This window comes from Ctenocephalides felis, unplaced genomic scaffold (genome assembly GCF_003426905.1).
Source record: "Ctenocephalides felis isolate EL2017-DRISC unplaced genomic scaffold, ASM342690v1 CF-g0.4_SCAFFOLD_01604, whole genome shotgun sequence".
Taxonomy (NCBI): domain Eukaryota; kingdom Metazoa; phylum Arthropoda; class Insecta; order Siphonaptera; family Pulicidae; genus Ctenocephalides; species Ctenocephalides felis.
The window spans coordinates 4,180,237-4,195,315 of NW_020537758.1; the positions used below are offsets into that span (position 1 = coordinate 4,180,237).

The 15,079-nt window shown below is 29.6% G+C and overlaps 1 protein-coding gene across 1 annotated transcript in view; it reads right to left on the minus strand.

The window, feature by feature from the left end:
* The window catches only part of LOC113372877 (probable Rho GTPase-activating protein CG5521), a 74,513-nt gene that overhangs the window by 37,392 nt on the left and 22,042 nt on the right, over window positions 1–15,079 (minus strand). Inside the window, 5 exon segments of the mRNA XM_026613217.1 lie at window positions 9,479–9,604; window positions 9,674–9,831; window positions 9,896–10,124; window positions 12,238–12,434; window positions 14,652–15,004. Coding sequence (XP_026469002.1) covers window positions 9,479–9,604; window positions 9,674–9,831; window positions 9,896–10,124; window positions 12,238–12,434; window positions 14,652–15,004 — 1,063 coding nt within the window.

Genomic DNA, 15,079 nt, shown 5'->3' on the forward strand with positions numbered 1-15,079 from the left:
ACCGGTCGTCATTAAAAGCGTACTGAAGAAAAACTTTTTAATATGCAAATATGTTACATGTTTCAGTAATTTAAAAGAAAATCCTATACAAACGTTTTAATTAAAAATAAAAATGACACATTAAAATTTAATATAAAATAAAATTGACATAGGGTAGGGCGGGGCACAACGGTCCAATTTGACTTACGGTAATTATACTGTGTAAACCCAATGAACAACACATAACATACATCAAAGAAGCATCTATCGAACTATGTACATAATTCCTAATTATATAAATATTATATTTTTTACTATTTTTTAAACATTTGGTATCTGACCCATTTTACTTCACATACGGGGTAAAGTGAAACAATCAGGAGGCGAACAGATGCAATTTCTTCTATTAATTAATTAATTTTGTGGGTATATTTGTTACAAAGACAACACAGTATATTACATTGATCTGCTATTGGTCAGAAATATTCATCAGAAGAGCCGGAATAACAATTTATTCAATTAGTCTCTTGTAAAATTGCTTTTTTTTAAACTTTACTATTTTATTGCCAAAAGTAAAGGTTCAGCTGGTCCTTTTTATCACAGTCATGTGCTGCTTATCTTCTGATAGCAAAGTCATAAAAATAAAGGTGATGGCTGGTTATGAATTTATACATTTTTCGCCCTCTACTATCAAATATAATTGTTAAAAAAAATCTAATTTTATTTGTTTATGAGATATCCGTGGTGGGCCATTAATAATTAGTCTACCCTACTCATAAACATACAAATGTGTTTTTTAATGTAAGTAACCAGTAATTTTTGATTGATTTCTTTGCATAATTTTATTGTAAAAACAGTCCCTGGTGCTATTGTGCATAAAAGACATAGCAATTGCTTTCGTAGACTTGGCCACATCATGTAAAATCATGTCGGTCATTATAATTGGACATATTTTTTTTGCAAAAATGTGTCATTATAAGCGACATGTCAATGTAAGCGATGTCAATATATCCGACTAGACAGCTGTTTTTTTAAGGAATTTTATATGGAAACCAAATTCCTAGTGCGATTACGTCATATTAAGCGGTTGTCAATATGTCCGGTGTCATACTAATCGGATTCTACTGTATATATAAATAATGATACAATCCTAAAATTATATATGATTTTTTTTTACCTTTGGGTGTCCAAATTTCTCAATTCCCTTAAAAGTCTATCAGTTCTTGCTAATAATTGTAGTTGTCTTCGACAAGTCCATCCTGCCAACCCGAGTTGACTGTATAAAAGTCTACAGTGCTGGAATGGGGTGTGATTTTCTGGGGCTCTTGGGGGACACTCGGATAAAGGACTTAGACTGAAAAATAAAATAGAAGGAACAAAATTTTATTAGTATGTAAAATTGTAATGCGACAAAAATTTTTTTCATATTCAAGTGCGATTTTAAAGTATACAGAGTTAGGGTGTGAGAAGATATTTTAGATTATTTAATTTTGTACAAATTTGCAGAATATTTTATGTATTTTAGACGAACCGTTTAAAAGTTACAACAGATATATTAAATGAGTGCACAAATAGTGATGGGCTAATACAAAAACTAGTGGTCTATGACATCTTGCCTTAAGGCAAATTGCTGGAACTTCCCGTACCGTAACGAAATGTTCGAGGAAAATTAAATGTTTTCGAATAGATTATTATAAATACTGTCTAATATTTTAATTTTATAAAGTGAATTGCAAAATTAAAATTATTTCTTTAAAGTCAAATCCGGGATGGCTATTTTTAATTATGCTAATCCGGGACGTGTTAGTCGTTTATATAACAAATGCTATTCAAGGATAAAAAAAATACTTTTTGAAATAAATATTTTTTTATCTTAATTGCGGACTTTTAGTAAGAGCTTTATCCTTCGACTTACTTCGAAGACTTCTTTATCTATGATATTAAAATATATCTTATATTTTTTTATCTATATGTTCTATTCAGTTTTCTTCATAATTAATTTGACAAAAATTATGCATCTGTTAGTTTTTTTCCTTATTTTTTGTTAATTTAACTATTGATTTTCGGAAAACCGGGACATCCGGGACAGAAAATCAAAATCCAGGACAAAAAATCAAAACCCGGAACAAATATTGCTTTAGGAAAAACCCTCATATAAGTGAGCTTTAGAACTTTAGCCAGAATTAAAATTAAAATCTTAATTATTTTTGATATACAAAAAAAAATTTTTTTGAAAAAAAATTAAATCATGAATTTATTTTCCAAAAGCAATCGTTTCGTCAACACAATCAGAAAGTTTTAAATCATTCGAATCGGAGGCTTTAAAAATTCGAATCGGTTCTCTCAAAAACTGTCATTTTTTGCACATTTAGCTCGGTATCTCCAAACGGCCAGACCTGCCTTTGCCAAAAACTAATCACCACTTCTTCCAATCATTACAAATTGAATGTTTTTTTGAATCATTCAAATCGGATACTCCGTTCTGTCAAAAACTCCATTTTCGAAAAAAATCGTTAAACTTGAAAATCGTATAACTTTGCGAACGAAATATTTGTACGGTTTTCGACATTTGTTAAAAATTTGCAAAAGATTATTAAAATACATAAATTTTCATTATCAAAAACATTACGAAAAAAATCGTCAAACTTTAAAATTGTATAACTTTGCGAAGAAAATGTTTGTACGGTTTTTGGTATTGTTTAAAATGTGCAAAAACTTGTTAAAATGCATACATTTTATTATATATAGATTAAAACCTTTTAAAATTCTCTAAATATTTGCATTTACCAAATTTTATGTTTTGGAACAAAAACATTAAGAAAAAAATCGTCAAACTTTAAAACCGTTTAACTGTGTAAACATGATTTGTGAATGTTTTTGGATATTTGTTTAAAATGTGCAAAAACTTGTTAAAATACATAAATTTTATTTTACATAGAGAAAAACTTTATGAAATTCTCTAAACATCTGCATTTACCAAATTTCATATTTTGAAACAAAAGCATTACGAAAAAAATCGTCAAACTTTAAAATTGTATAAATATGCGAAGAAAATGCTTGTACGTTTTTTGGTTATTTGTTTAAATTGTGCAAAAACTTGTTAAAATACATAAATTTTATTTTACATAGTGAAAAACTTATAAAGTTCTCTGCAGAAGTGCATTTACCAATTTTCTACTTCTGGAACAAAAACATGATGAAAAAAATCGTCAAACATTAAAATTGTATAACTTTGCGAAGAAAATTGTTAAACTTGAATCGTATTTTTGCTCAGTATCTCCGTAACGGCTAGACCTGCCTTTGCCAAAAACTAATCAGGACATCTCCCTAACAATAGAAATCGATTGCTTTTTGAATTTTTCAAATCGGTTCATTCATACGTCCAAAATTTACGAAAAATTGTCTCCACACACGCACACATTTTGTTAAAACGCGAAAATATGCAAAATTTTCATTTTCGATTCTTGGTCGATTAGTATAACTTGTCCCCTACGGGAAGTTAAAAATATTTTTACAATATATTTATTACCTGGTTAGATGTTGTTCCCTTGCAAGATATTCTTGCTCAGAAGCTCGTTGTCCCAAAATCGAAGAAATTATTTGTGCTTCCAAGTTATTATCAATCGGTGGACAAGCCGCACTGTTCAAAGGCGAATTTTCTGAAGTCAAACACTCAGGACTGGTATGTCCTATATATTGCAAAAGCTGCAGAAAAAAACAATAATAAATAAAGATTTATTTTATAAAAAATATAATATTATCTGATCTACTTACATCGTCCAGTTGGTCCAAATCACAAGCAGAATTTTCTGACAAGGGTAACTGATCAGCTGGTCTATGTCTTAAAGCGTCTCTGGGCAAACCCAAGGATAAAATCTGATTTCCAGTCATCGACAAAGACATGGGTTGTTGATTTTCAGCATTTCCCAATCCTAAAGTTTTTGCGTAATGGATTTCCATGGGTTCACAAGGTATTGGTCGAGGAATGTTTTCCAGTTCGCAGTATAAAATTGTGGTGTCCCAACTTGATTTACCGGATAGATCACGTAACAACATACGTACCTTGATAGAAATAATAATTTAGATTATAAGTTTAATTAAATTAATGTATTTTGGGGTATATTTTACCTGCATGCTTGCAGTAAGTAAACCAGCTGTAGCACCACCACCTGGTAACTTTAGGGCTGGTAATTCGATCATCGAACAAATCAATCCTGGTTTGAGTAAAAATAGTTGCAAGTTTGGAGCCGTCATTACCTGCAAATAAAATATAAGATTGTTAATTATGTAAAATATTTTTTGTGTATTTTAGCAAGTTTTTGTACATTTTAAACAAATGACCGAAAACTTACAAACATTTCGCTCGCACAGTTATACGGTTTTCAAGTTTAACGATTTTTTTCTTAGAGTTTTTGTTCAAAATTTTGTTGATAAATGTAGTTGTTTAAAGAATTTTATAAGCTGTTTATCTATATAAAATTAACTACATATATGTATTCTAACAAGTTTTTGCACATTTTGAACAAATGTCCCAAAACGTACAAAACATTTCGTTCGCAATTTTATACGATTTGCAAATTTAACGATTTTTTCGTAATCTTTTGTTCTAATACATGTAATTTGGTAAATCAATTGTTTAGAGAATTTCATAAGCTTTTTACCTATATAAAATAGGTAAGAGGTAAAATCACATAAACATAAAATAATATTTATGTGATTTAACGAGTTTTTGTACATTTTAAACAAATATCCAAAAATGTACACAAATTAAGATTGCAAGGTTATACGATTTTCAAGTTTAACCATTTTTTCGTAATGTTTTTTGTTCCAAAAGTTGGAAATTGCTAAATGTAGTTGTATAGAGAATTTTATAAGCGATTTATGTGTATAAAATTAACTATATATATATATCTTAACAAGTTTTTGCACATTTTAAACAAATATCCGGAGAGGCACACAAATTATGTTTGCAAAGTTATACGATTTTCGGACGATTTTTTTCGCAATGTTTTTGTACCAAAAGTTGAAAATTGCTGAATGCAGTTGTATAGAGAATTTTATAAGGTTTTTATCTATATAAAATAATATTTATGTCATTTAACAAGTTTTTGAATATTTTACACAAATGACCGAAAATCGTATAGCATTTTCTTCACGAAGTTATACAATTTTAAAGTTTGACGATTTTTTTCGTAATTATTTTGTTCCAAAAAATTGAAAATTGATAAATGCAGTTATATAAAGAAATCTATAAGTTTTTTATTTATATCAAATAAAATTTATGTATTTAAGCAAGTTTTTACGAGAAACATATGAATAGTAAAAAAAATGTACCAGATAAAACAGTCGGTTTATATATACTTAACGTATTTTCCTTTTCAATTTCACGATTTTTTTGTTCTAAAAGTTTAAAAAAAAACAATTAATGCACGTAGAATTAATTATTATAGTTATTAATATTCTTAACGTATACATATATGAATTTAAAAAAAATTCGCACAAATAAGTTAAATAGAAAAGTGCGTAAGGAAATTTCTGGTTTTAAACAACTCGATTATAAAGTTTAAACGTATTTTTATTTATTTATTCATTAAAATTTAAATAAATAAATAAATAAATAAATCTTACTATTATTATCCACTAAGTAATTGTGTTTTGTTGAGATCAATGACTACTTTATGAGATATTTTTATTCTAAATGTTAAATGATGTAACTAATATAGCAAAAACGTTATATCTAATATAAACAGTTGTAAATGCTAATAGTTAAATCTCATTTTTTATTAATTCCGTCGATTATTTAAGGCAAAATATTGCTTATATATAATTTATATGTGAATTATGAGTGATTTGTACTTACTTGATTATTTGCATCATTGTCACTTCTTAAAGAATCATCAAATTCATCAACTAATGAACTAAGTCTAGCTGCACCCACACTCATCGGGAAATGTCCGATATTATTTACTAAATGCATCAAAACCTACAAAAAAATTGAACAAAAAATTAGTTAAAGTGATAATAAATAACATTTAAATTTATTTCTATTTTCTCTTACCGTTTTAGCACAAAGTTTAATAGAATTCACAGCATTTGAATTCCTGTTAGATGAAGGTGATAAAGTCAAAGGTATTATATCAGTCATGTCGTCGACTGAAATTGTAAAATTAAAATCGCTTTCGTCGCTGTCTAAATGTTTTTGTACATAACTTGGAGCCTTTCCCATCGTCAAAGCGTAAAGGACTCTAAAAACCTAAAACAAACAAAACATAGTAAACTAGTGGTGTATGGCATCGTGCCTTAAAACAAATTGCTGGAACTTCCCGTACCGTAATGAAATATTCGAGAAATTTTAAACATTTTCAAATATATTATTACATATACTGAAACTTTCATTATTTTTGATATCTTTTGTTATATCTGAGCAAATCAAATGTAAATCATAAATCAATTTATGTCCAGAACATTAACAATCGTCATTTCATTTCTAATTCAATTTCAAAAAAAAAGTTGCCTTAATTTACACAAAATTGAAAAAGTGCTCCCGTATAGTCACAGTCTAAACGCATTTGCAAATAATTCTGTGCGACATTTTCACTTATACTGTGCTTAGCTTGGCGGCATTTTCACATTTTTCAATAGTTTTCACAAAATTGGAAAAGTGCTCCAGTACAAAAACAGTCTAAACGCACTTGGGTAAACATTTGTACCAGGGTTGCGCTTAGACTGTGCTTAGCCTGGGTAATTTTTTGAATTTTAAATCCAAAATTACAAAACGATTTTTTGAAAAAAAAAATTAGAAACAAAAATTTTTTTCCAAAAGCAATTATTTTGTTGAAACAAGCAGAAAGTTCTTTGAATCATTTAATTCGGACGCTTAGTTCTCTCAAAAACTGCCATTTTTTTAACATTTAACACTGTATCTCCGAAACCGCTGGGCCTACCTTTGCCAAAAACTAACAACCACTTTTCCCTGTCATTACGAACTGAATGTTTTTTGGATCATACAAATCGGATGATCCGTTCTATCAAAAACTCGATTTGTATTTTCTGCACTTTTGATCCGTATCTCCGTAAAGGCTGGACCTGCCTTTGCCAAAAACTAATTAGCACATCCCTCTATTAATAGGAATCGAATGTTACTTAAACCATTCAAATCGGTTAATCCGTGCGCCCGAAATCGTCGACTAATAATTGTCTCCACACATACATTTAGTTTCTGAGGTATGCCAGTAAAATGTTCAGAAACCTTCAAAACGTCGAGAAATGCAAAAATTTTCATTTTAGATTTTCGGCCCATTACTATAACTACTCTGCGGAAAGTTAAAAAAGTTGAAAATTCACTTACCAATAACAATAATGAGTCCTTTTCCCCAGGAAAAACTTTCAGAAGATACTCCTGCGTCATCCCCATACAAAATTCACCCAAGCACATGATCATGGAATTAATTAAATTCTTGTCTTGTTCTGTTGTTTTTTTGTTCAGGGCCGGACTTAAGTAAGTCAAGGCAGATGCTATTGATCTTGTTATCACAGCTGGCAAATCATAAAAATGCCTTACAATTATTTTGTGATTTAAAGTCAGAGCTAAGGCTTCGGCAGCATGATGGGCAGCTACTCGATGACGAAACTAGAAAAAATAATAAAAGATAATTAAATAAATAAAGTGATGGGAAAATTATATTTATTGTTGTACCTTAAGGGCGTGCAAAAGTACTAAAACAGCCTCACGAATTCTAGGACTTGGTTTTGTTAAATTCAATTGTTGGTATACAAATTGGCCCAAGGAACTTAGGGCCACACAACGTGCCCGAGCTGTTGGTTCACGACGAGCACAACGTAGAATTACATTTAGGACATGTTCCTAAAAAAATAAAATAAATAAAAATACAATCATATAAGAAAATTATGTTATATAGGGTATGCCATCTAACATTTTTCATTTTCATTTTTTTTTCAACGGTCATCCGAGGCTTTTTTTTTATTTTTGAATGAAATTATTATAATCATTATTAACCAAATTAATTTTCATTATTAACTGAAAGGATTGTACTTTAAATAAAAAAAGAAATTTTAGAAAATATTCAGTAGTTTGTAAAAAAAAAAAATATTTGGCGGACCCTATATTATAACAAGATATTAATACATAAATTTCATTTTATATAGATAAAAGGCTTATAAAATTCTCTACACAACTGAGTTTACCAATTTTTAACTTTTGGAATAAAAACTTTGCGAAAAAAATAGTTGAGTTGTAAAATCGTGTGTATTTGCAAACTAAATGTGTGTACCTTTTTTAAATATTATATTTGATATTTGTTTAAAATGTGCAAAAACTTGTTAAAATACATAAATTTTATTTTATATAGATAAATAGCTTATAAAATTCTCTAAACAACTGCGTTCACCAATTTTTAACTTTTGGAACAAAAACTTTGCGAAAAAAAAATAGTTGAATTGTAAAGTCGTGTGAGTTTGCGAACGAAATGTGTGTACCTGTTTTGATATTTGTTTAAAATGTGCAAAAACTTGTTAGGATACAAATATTTTATTTTATATAGATAAAGAGCTTATGAAATTCTCTACATAACTGCATTTATCAAATTTTAAGTTTTAGAACAAAAACATTACGAAAACATCGTTGAACTTTGAAAATGAAAACAATAAAAATGTCGCGGCGAAAAAAATTGGCTCACATACTTCTTCCAGGTCTCAAATTGTTATAAAATTAGTTTGTCGGATTTTCTGGCAAAAACATAAACTTCTCTTGTGTTATGTTATAAATATGACATGATATCAAGTGTACAACTTTGCTTCGCCGTTTTTTTTTTCAAAATTCTAGGCTTTATTGTAAGGAACTCGTGTGCAAAAGTGACGGAAGCAAAGTTGTGTGATTGATAAATAAATAGGCATTATAGATATTTTTATAATATATATATATATATATATATATATATATATATATATATATATATATGTGTGTGTGTGTGTGTTATAGAAAATTTTAATAGATTTTCAATTATATTTGTAATTTTATTTGTGTTGGATAAATTTTTATAAAATAGTTATAGAAAACTAGGGAGATTTCCGCAATAATAACGCTAGTCTACTTTCCAATATTTCTTTATATTTTGAATGCATTTATAATTCAATATAACATTTAACGATTAAGCAGAATAGTTCACAATATTAGTAGTTCTTTAGGTGTTTATTCAGTCATTCTTATGTGGAACAAAATTTTTAAAACATATTTGAAAAACTAAACAATGTCCGCAAGCTAAATCAAGAATGTACATTTTCTATATATTACAAGCACAACTTTGCCTCCGCCGTTTTTATAAAGAACTCGTATTGCAAAAACGGCGCAAACAAAGGTGTACACTTAATGTATTATATATAAGGTTGTCAAATATCTCCCTTCCGCCTTTTTGTATTATAAACCAAGAGCAAAAAAGCGAAAGGGAGATATTTGACAACCTAATATAATTTCTTTAATTACCTGTAAATCAGGACACTCCATCAAAGTAACATTTGGAGACGCAGGTTGCAAAACTGGTTTAGGCAAAGATGAATTGGGCAAACACAACAAGGAACCCAATAAAGAAGCCGCTTCGTATCTTGGAATCTAAACAAACAACAAAGATATTAATTAAATCCAATCTAATCATTTGTATCAAACAAATCAAGTATATACCTGAGAAGCAAAATCAGATGAAGTCAAAATCACAGTAGCTGCATGCACCAAATCCAACAACAATAAAGTATGTCCAGGAAGTAATAAACTCAAAAATCTTGGTCCGCCTAAATATTTAATCACAGTATTTCCTATGGATTTGTCTTCACCGCATAAACCTGGATAAAAGGAATAATATATAAAAACCACAAAATATTACCAGCATTAGTGTAAATCTATTACCTTTATGTAAAGTGCTATAAAACATTGGAAGTTGTTCCTTCGACATAGGTCCACCATGTCTGGCAATTAAACATAACAACCTTATAGGATTATTATTGCCAGTTGGATTTTCTGGAAACAAATCGATTGCATCATAGCACCAAGCTGCCAAAAGTCCTATTGGAGGCACCAGGTCAGGGATAGATGGACCAGTGATTTTGTCATTAGGGACACCAATATTTTCTTTCATCTGTGGAAACAGAATCAAACAAAATTCATTATACGGAGTAAGTTATAGTCATCGCAAAAAAATTGAAAATGAATTTTTTATATATATATATATATATATATATATATATATATATATATACGTTTCAAAGGTTTCTGAACATTTTAGCATACTTTAGAAAAAATAGATGTACTACACGTGAGGATACAATTTTATTCATTAAGAAATTTTTTGATCTTTTTTTTCACATATATCGAAATTAAATTTTTTTGCATATTTTTACGTTTCAGAGCTTTCTGAACATTTTGGCATACCTCAGAAAAAATTGATGTATGTGTGTGTGAGCGGATACAAATTTTCGTCGGCTATTTCGGGAACACGAAAATGATTAAAAAAACATTCGATTTCTTTTGATGAGGAGACGTGCCTATTAGTTTTTGCCAAAGGCAGGACTAGCCGTTTCGATGATACGAGGCAAAAAGTGCCAAAAATGCTAACTCCGTTTTTAAGAGAACTGAGCGTCCGATTTTAATAATTCAAAAAACATTTTATTTGTATTGACAAAATGAAGAACTGATTAAATTTTTAGGAAGGCAGGTATAGCGGTTTCGGAGATTTGGTAGTTAAAAATGATCATTAAACATATGCATATCAAATTATTTGATATTTTATTTTATTTTATTTAATAATGTGTATAAATTTTTTCAACTCAACGTCGTTTGTCCGTTAAACGTCGACGCGGCGCTTCTATATATTTCGTCTCTATGCAGCTGAAGCAGTGCGATTGCTTTAAAAAAAAGTTCAAAATATCCAAAATATTTCAAAATAAAAAACATTTTTTTCCAAATTTTTTTTTTCAAAAATTAATGTTTTTTTCAAATATTTAAAATTTCTCAAAAATCTAATTTTTTCAAAACTTAAAAAAAATTAAAACTTTTTTAAAAAAATAATTTTTGGTACGGGAAGATCCAGCAATTTGCCTTAAGACACTGTGCCATACACCACTAGTTACGTTTTAAAGACTTCTGAACATTTTGGCATACCTTAGAAAAAGGGATATTTTTTTTTTGTTATAATTTATTTTTGTTAATCAGGACTTTAATGTCTTATTTACAAAATCGATATGTGCAAAAAGGAAAAAATACAAAAAAATACAATAAATTGAATATAAAATGAAAAAAAAAATTAAAATAAAATAAAAACAGTAATACAAAAATAGTAACATAAATGAACTATGACGTGATGATGTATGCCGAAAAATGGATAAATGTTGTGTGTATGTATATGTTTGTGTGTTTGTATGTGTGCGGATACAAATTTTCGTCAACGATTTTGGTAACACGGGTCAACCGATTTGAATAATTCGAAAAATATTCGAATCATATTGATAAGGAGATGTGCTGATTAGTTTTTGGCAAAGGCAGGTCCCGCCATTTCGAAGATACAGAGCTAAATGTGTAAAAAATGTCAGTTTTTGAGTAAACTAATCGTCCGATTTGAATGATCTAAAAAACTTTCTGCTTGTATTGACAAAACAATTGCTTTTGAGGATAAAAAATTATTACACCTTTTTTTATTTTCCATAAAATATTTTTGTAATATTGAATTAAAAATTCAAAAATTTACCCAGACAAAGCACAGTCTAAGCGCCACTCTGGTACAAATGTTTACTCAAGTGCGTTTAGACTTAAACAGTCTAGTAAAGGAAAAGTATTGAAGCACTTTTCTAATTTTGTGTAAACTATTGAAAAATGTGAAAATGCCGACAAGCTAAGCACAGTGTAAGTGAAAATGTTGCACAGAATTGTTTGCAAATGCGTTTAGACTGTGACTATACGGGAGCACTTTTTCAATTTTGTGTAAATTAGGCAAACTTATGTATTTTTTTTGAAATTGAATTCGAAATGAAATGACGATTATTAATGTTCTGGAAATAAATTCTGGAAATTTATGATTTACATTTGATTTACTCAGATATAACAAGAAAGCAAAAATAATGAAAGTTACAATTTTTGTATTAATATATTAGAAAACGTTTAAAATTTCTCGAACATTTCGTTACGGTAAGGGAAGTTCCAGCAATTTGCCTTAGGGCACGATGCCATACGCCACTAATTTATTTCAATTCCCTTACCTTTATCAAAGTTTCCATCAAATGAACCAAGTACTCAAAAAGCTGCGCATGAAGATGTGCACTCCTGATGTGATTAACATTACCCAAAGCTCCCAACATCCTGGACCAAAGAACAGCCGCCACATCTGGTAACCATCCACGAGCCTGGCCACCTGATATTACTGACCTACGTTCTGGGCCATCGCATTCGCTATTATCTAAAAACCAAAAACCAAAACAAGAAATCAGACTCTTTCCAATCAGGATTTAAGGGGCACAACTAGTGCAACCGCCTAAAAAAGGTGATTTTTGGGAATTCATATTAAAAATAAATACTTTGTCAATCATTTCAAAATTTTAAGAATATATTTACACATGTTTTAAGAATACATAGTAAAATTTTTGAAGAAAAAAATTACATATTTTTTAAGTTATCGTCGATCTCCAACGGCGCGACAAAAGGCCCTTCGTGGATGAGATTTAAAAAAAACTAGTGGGGCGCATGGCATCGTGCCTTAAGGCAAATTGCTGGTACTTTCCGTATAGCAAATTATTAATTTTTTAAAAACGAATAACATTTTTGAAAAATATTACTTCGAAAAAATTAGATTTTTAAGAAACTATAAATTGGACAATTGGACAATTCTTTATGAAAAAAAATTAAAAAAAAAAAATCTTTATTTCGACATATTTTGAAAGATCTGAACTTTTTTCAAAGCAATCGTACTGCTTTAACTGCATAGAGACTAAATATAAAGCGCGTAAGCGCCGCGTCGCTGTCTAACGGATAAACATTGGTACGGAACCCATAGGAATGTAAACAAAATTTATACTTATTATTAAAATCTCTATAGAATATATAATAATTTAATGTGCATATGTCTAATGATCATTTTTAACCGTTTTTTTCGTTAGATCTCCGAAACCGCTAGACCTACCCTCATGAAAATATGATCAATTCTTCATCTTATCAATACTTAGTAAAATGTTTGTTGAATTATTAAAATCGGACGCTCCGTTCTCTTAAAAACTGAGTTACCGTTTTCGTCACTTTTTGCCCCGTATCTTCGGAACGACTAGACCTGCCTTCGCCAAAAACTAATCAGCACGTCTCCTTATCAATACGAATCGAATGTTTTCTGAATTATTCAAATCGGTTGATCCGTGTTCCCGAAATCGTCGACGAAAATTTGTATCCGAACACACCCACATACACACACACACATACATCCATTTTTTCTAAGGTATGCCAAAATATTCAAAAGGTTTTGAAACGTAAAGATATATAAACATTTTCATTTTAGATTTTTTTGCGATTACTATAACTTTCCCTACGGGAAGTTAAAAATTCTTGTTAAACTAGATAATATTGTCTGGAAAATGACCTGCAATAAAAAAAATCAAAAATTGACAAAATGGCGGCGTTTTTTGAAAAAAGGTCTAATTTTACCCAAAATTTTGGTAGTTTTTGGACTGCCAAAATTCGATTTTTGATCAGATCAAAAAATCGATAGTTCATTTTACGGAGAACTATATATAGTGTAAAAAAAATTTGGTAGCGATCGGATCATTTGTTTTTGAGTAATCGCTGCAGCAAATTCGGAAAATGCTGTTTCAAGAAAAACGCGTTTAAAAATAAAATGATCGCTATACTATATACTATAAATATACTCTTTGAATGGTTGTCACTCAAAAACTATTTAAGATATCGATTTAAAATTTCGGTATGTTATTTTTAAAAGTACACCTGAGTCTGTTTTTACACGGTAGATTGGTTCCAGAAGAAGCCGTGTAAAAAAAAAACGTGTAAAAAAGACATTGATCTTATACAAAAATGGGTGATTTGTTCCTAATCTCTAAAACCTATTAAAATCAGCGAAAAACAAGAATTTTTAAGAACAAGAATTCATGTTTATTTTATAAATCGAATATATAATGCTTATTTTCACAAGCAAAGTAATTAATGATATAAAAAGATATGCACTCTAATCTTAAAAGTAATATAAGTTAAAACGTTATGGCAAGTTCAGGAACTAAAAAAATATGCTGTGAACGAAAAAAAAGGTTATTCAATTTTAAAAAAAATAAAATAAAAAAAAAAATTCACTTAAATCTTTAAGCTAGTTTGCAAACTATCGATACTATCGATGGTTTCAGACCTTTTTCTTCAAAATACTTTTTTGTGATATGAACATACTTGCAAAAGTTAAACTTTGGCAAAAAAAATTTAAGTACATAAAAAATTTCAAAATCGTGCTAAATGGAATAAATCGTGTAAAAAATTTAAAAATATTCAATTTTCAAACCGTGTTATATCAAAACCGTGTACAAAAAGACAGTGTAAAAACAGACTTAGGTGTATAATGTATCGAAATATAGAAAAATCCAAAATTCAATTCAAAATCACCCCGTGCCCCTTAATCAAAATATCATACCTAAACTATTATCTCCTCCCAAGACATCAATCTGCATAGGCGAATCCTTTATCGATCCTCCATCAACTCCGCTCGAAGGACTAGGAGATGGTGACCTGGTGTTAATGTCACTATCATTACCATCTCTTCGTCCAGTTCGATCTCTCCAAGACACCAGGCCACTGTCAAGACTCAAAGCCCTTTTTAACTGATGACCAGCTCCTGGTGGTTCTATTCCTGGTCGAGAAGGATTTCGTGTAAAAGTGACGAGGTCATCGCAACGAAGACGTGCTTGAACCAGCCACTGGTGGAAGATGCTGGTTGGGCTGATATGTGGTGGATTGCTGGAGATATTTCCGAGTTTGATGATAATTCTAAAAGATAAATTAATTAAGATGTGATTGATTAAGAGTTATTGGATTTTAGAAAATGTATTGTGTGATTGGGTG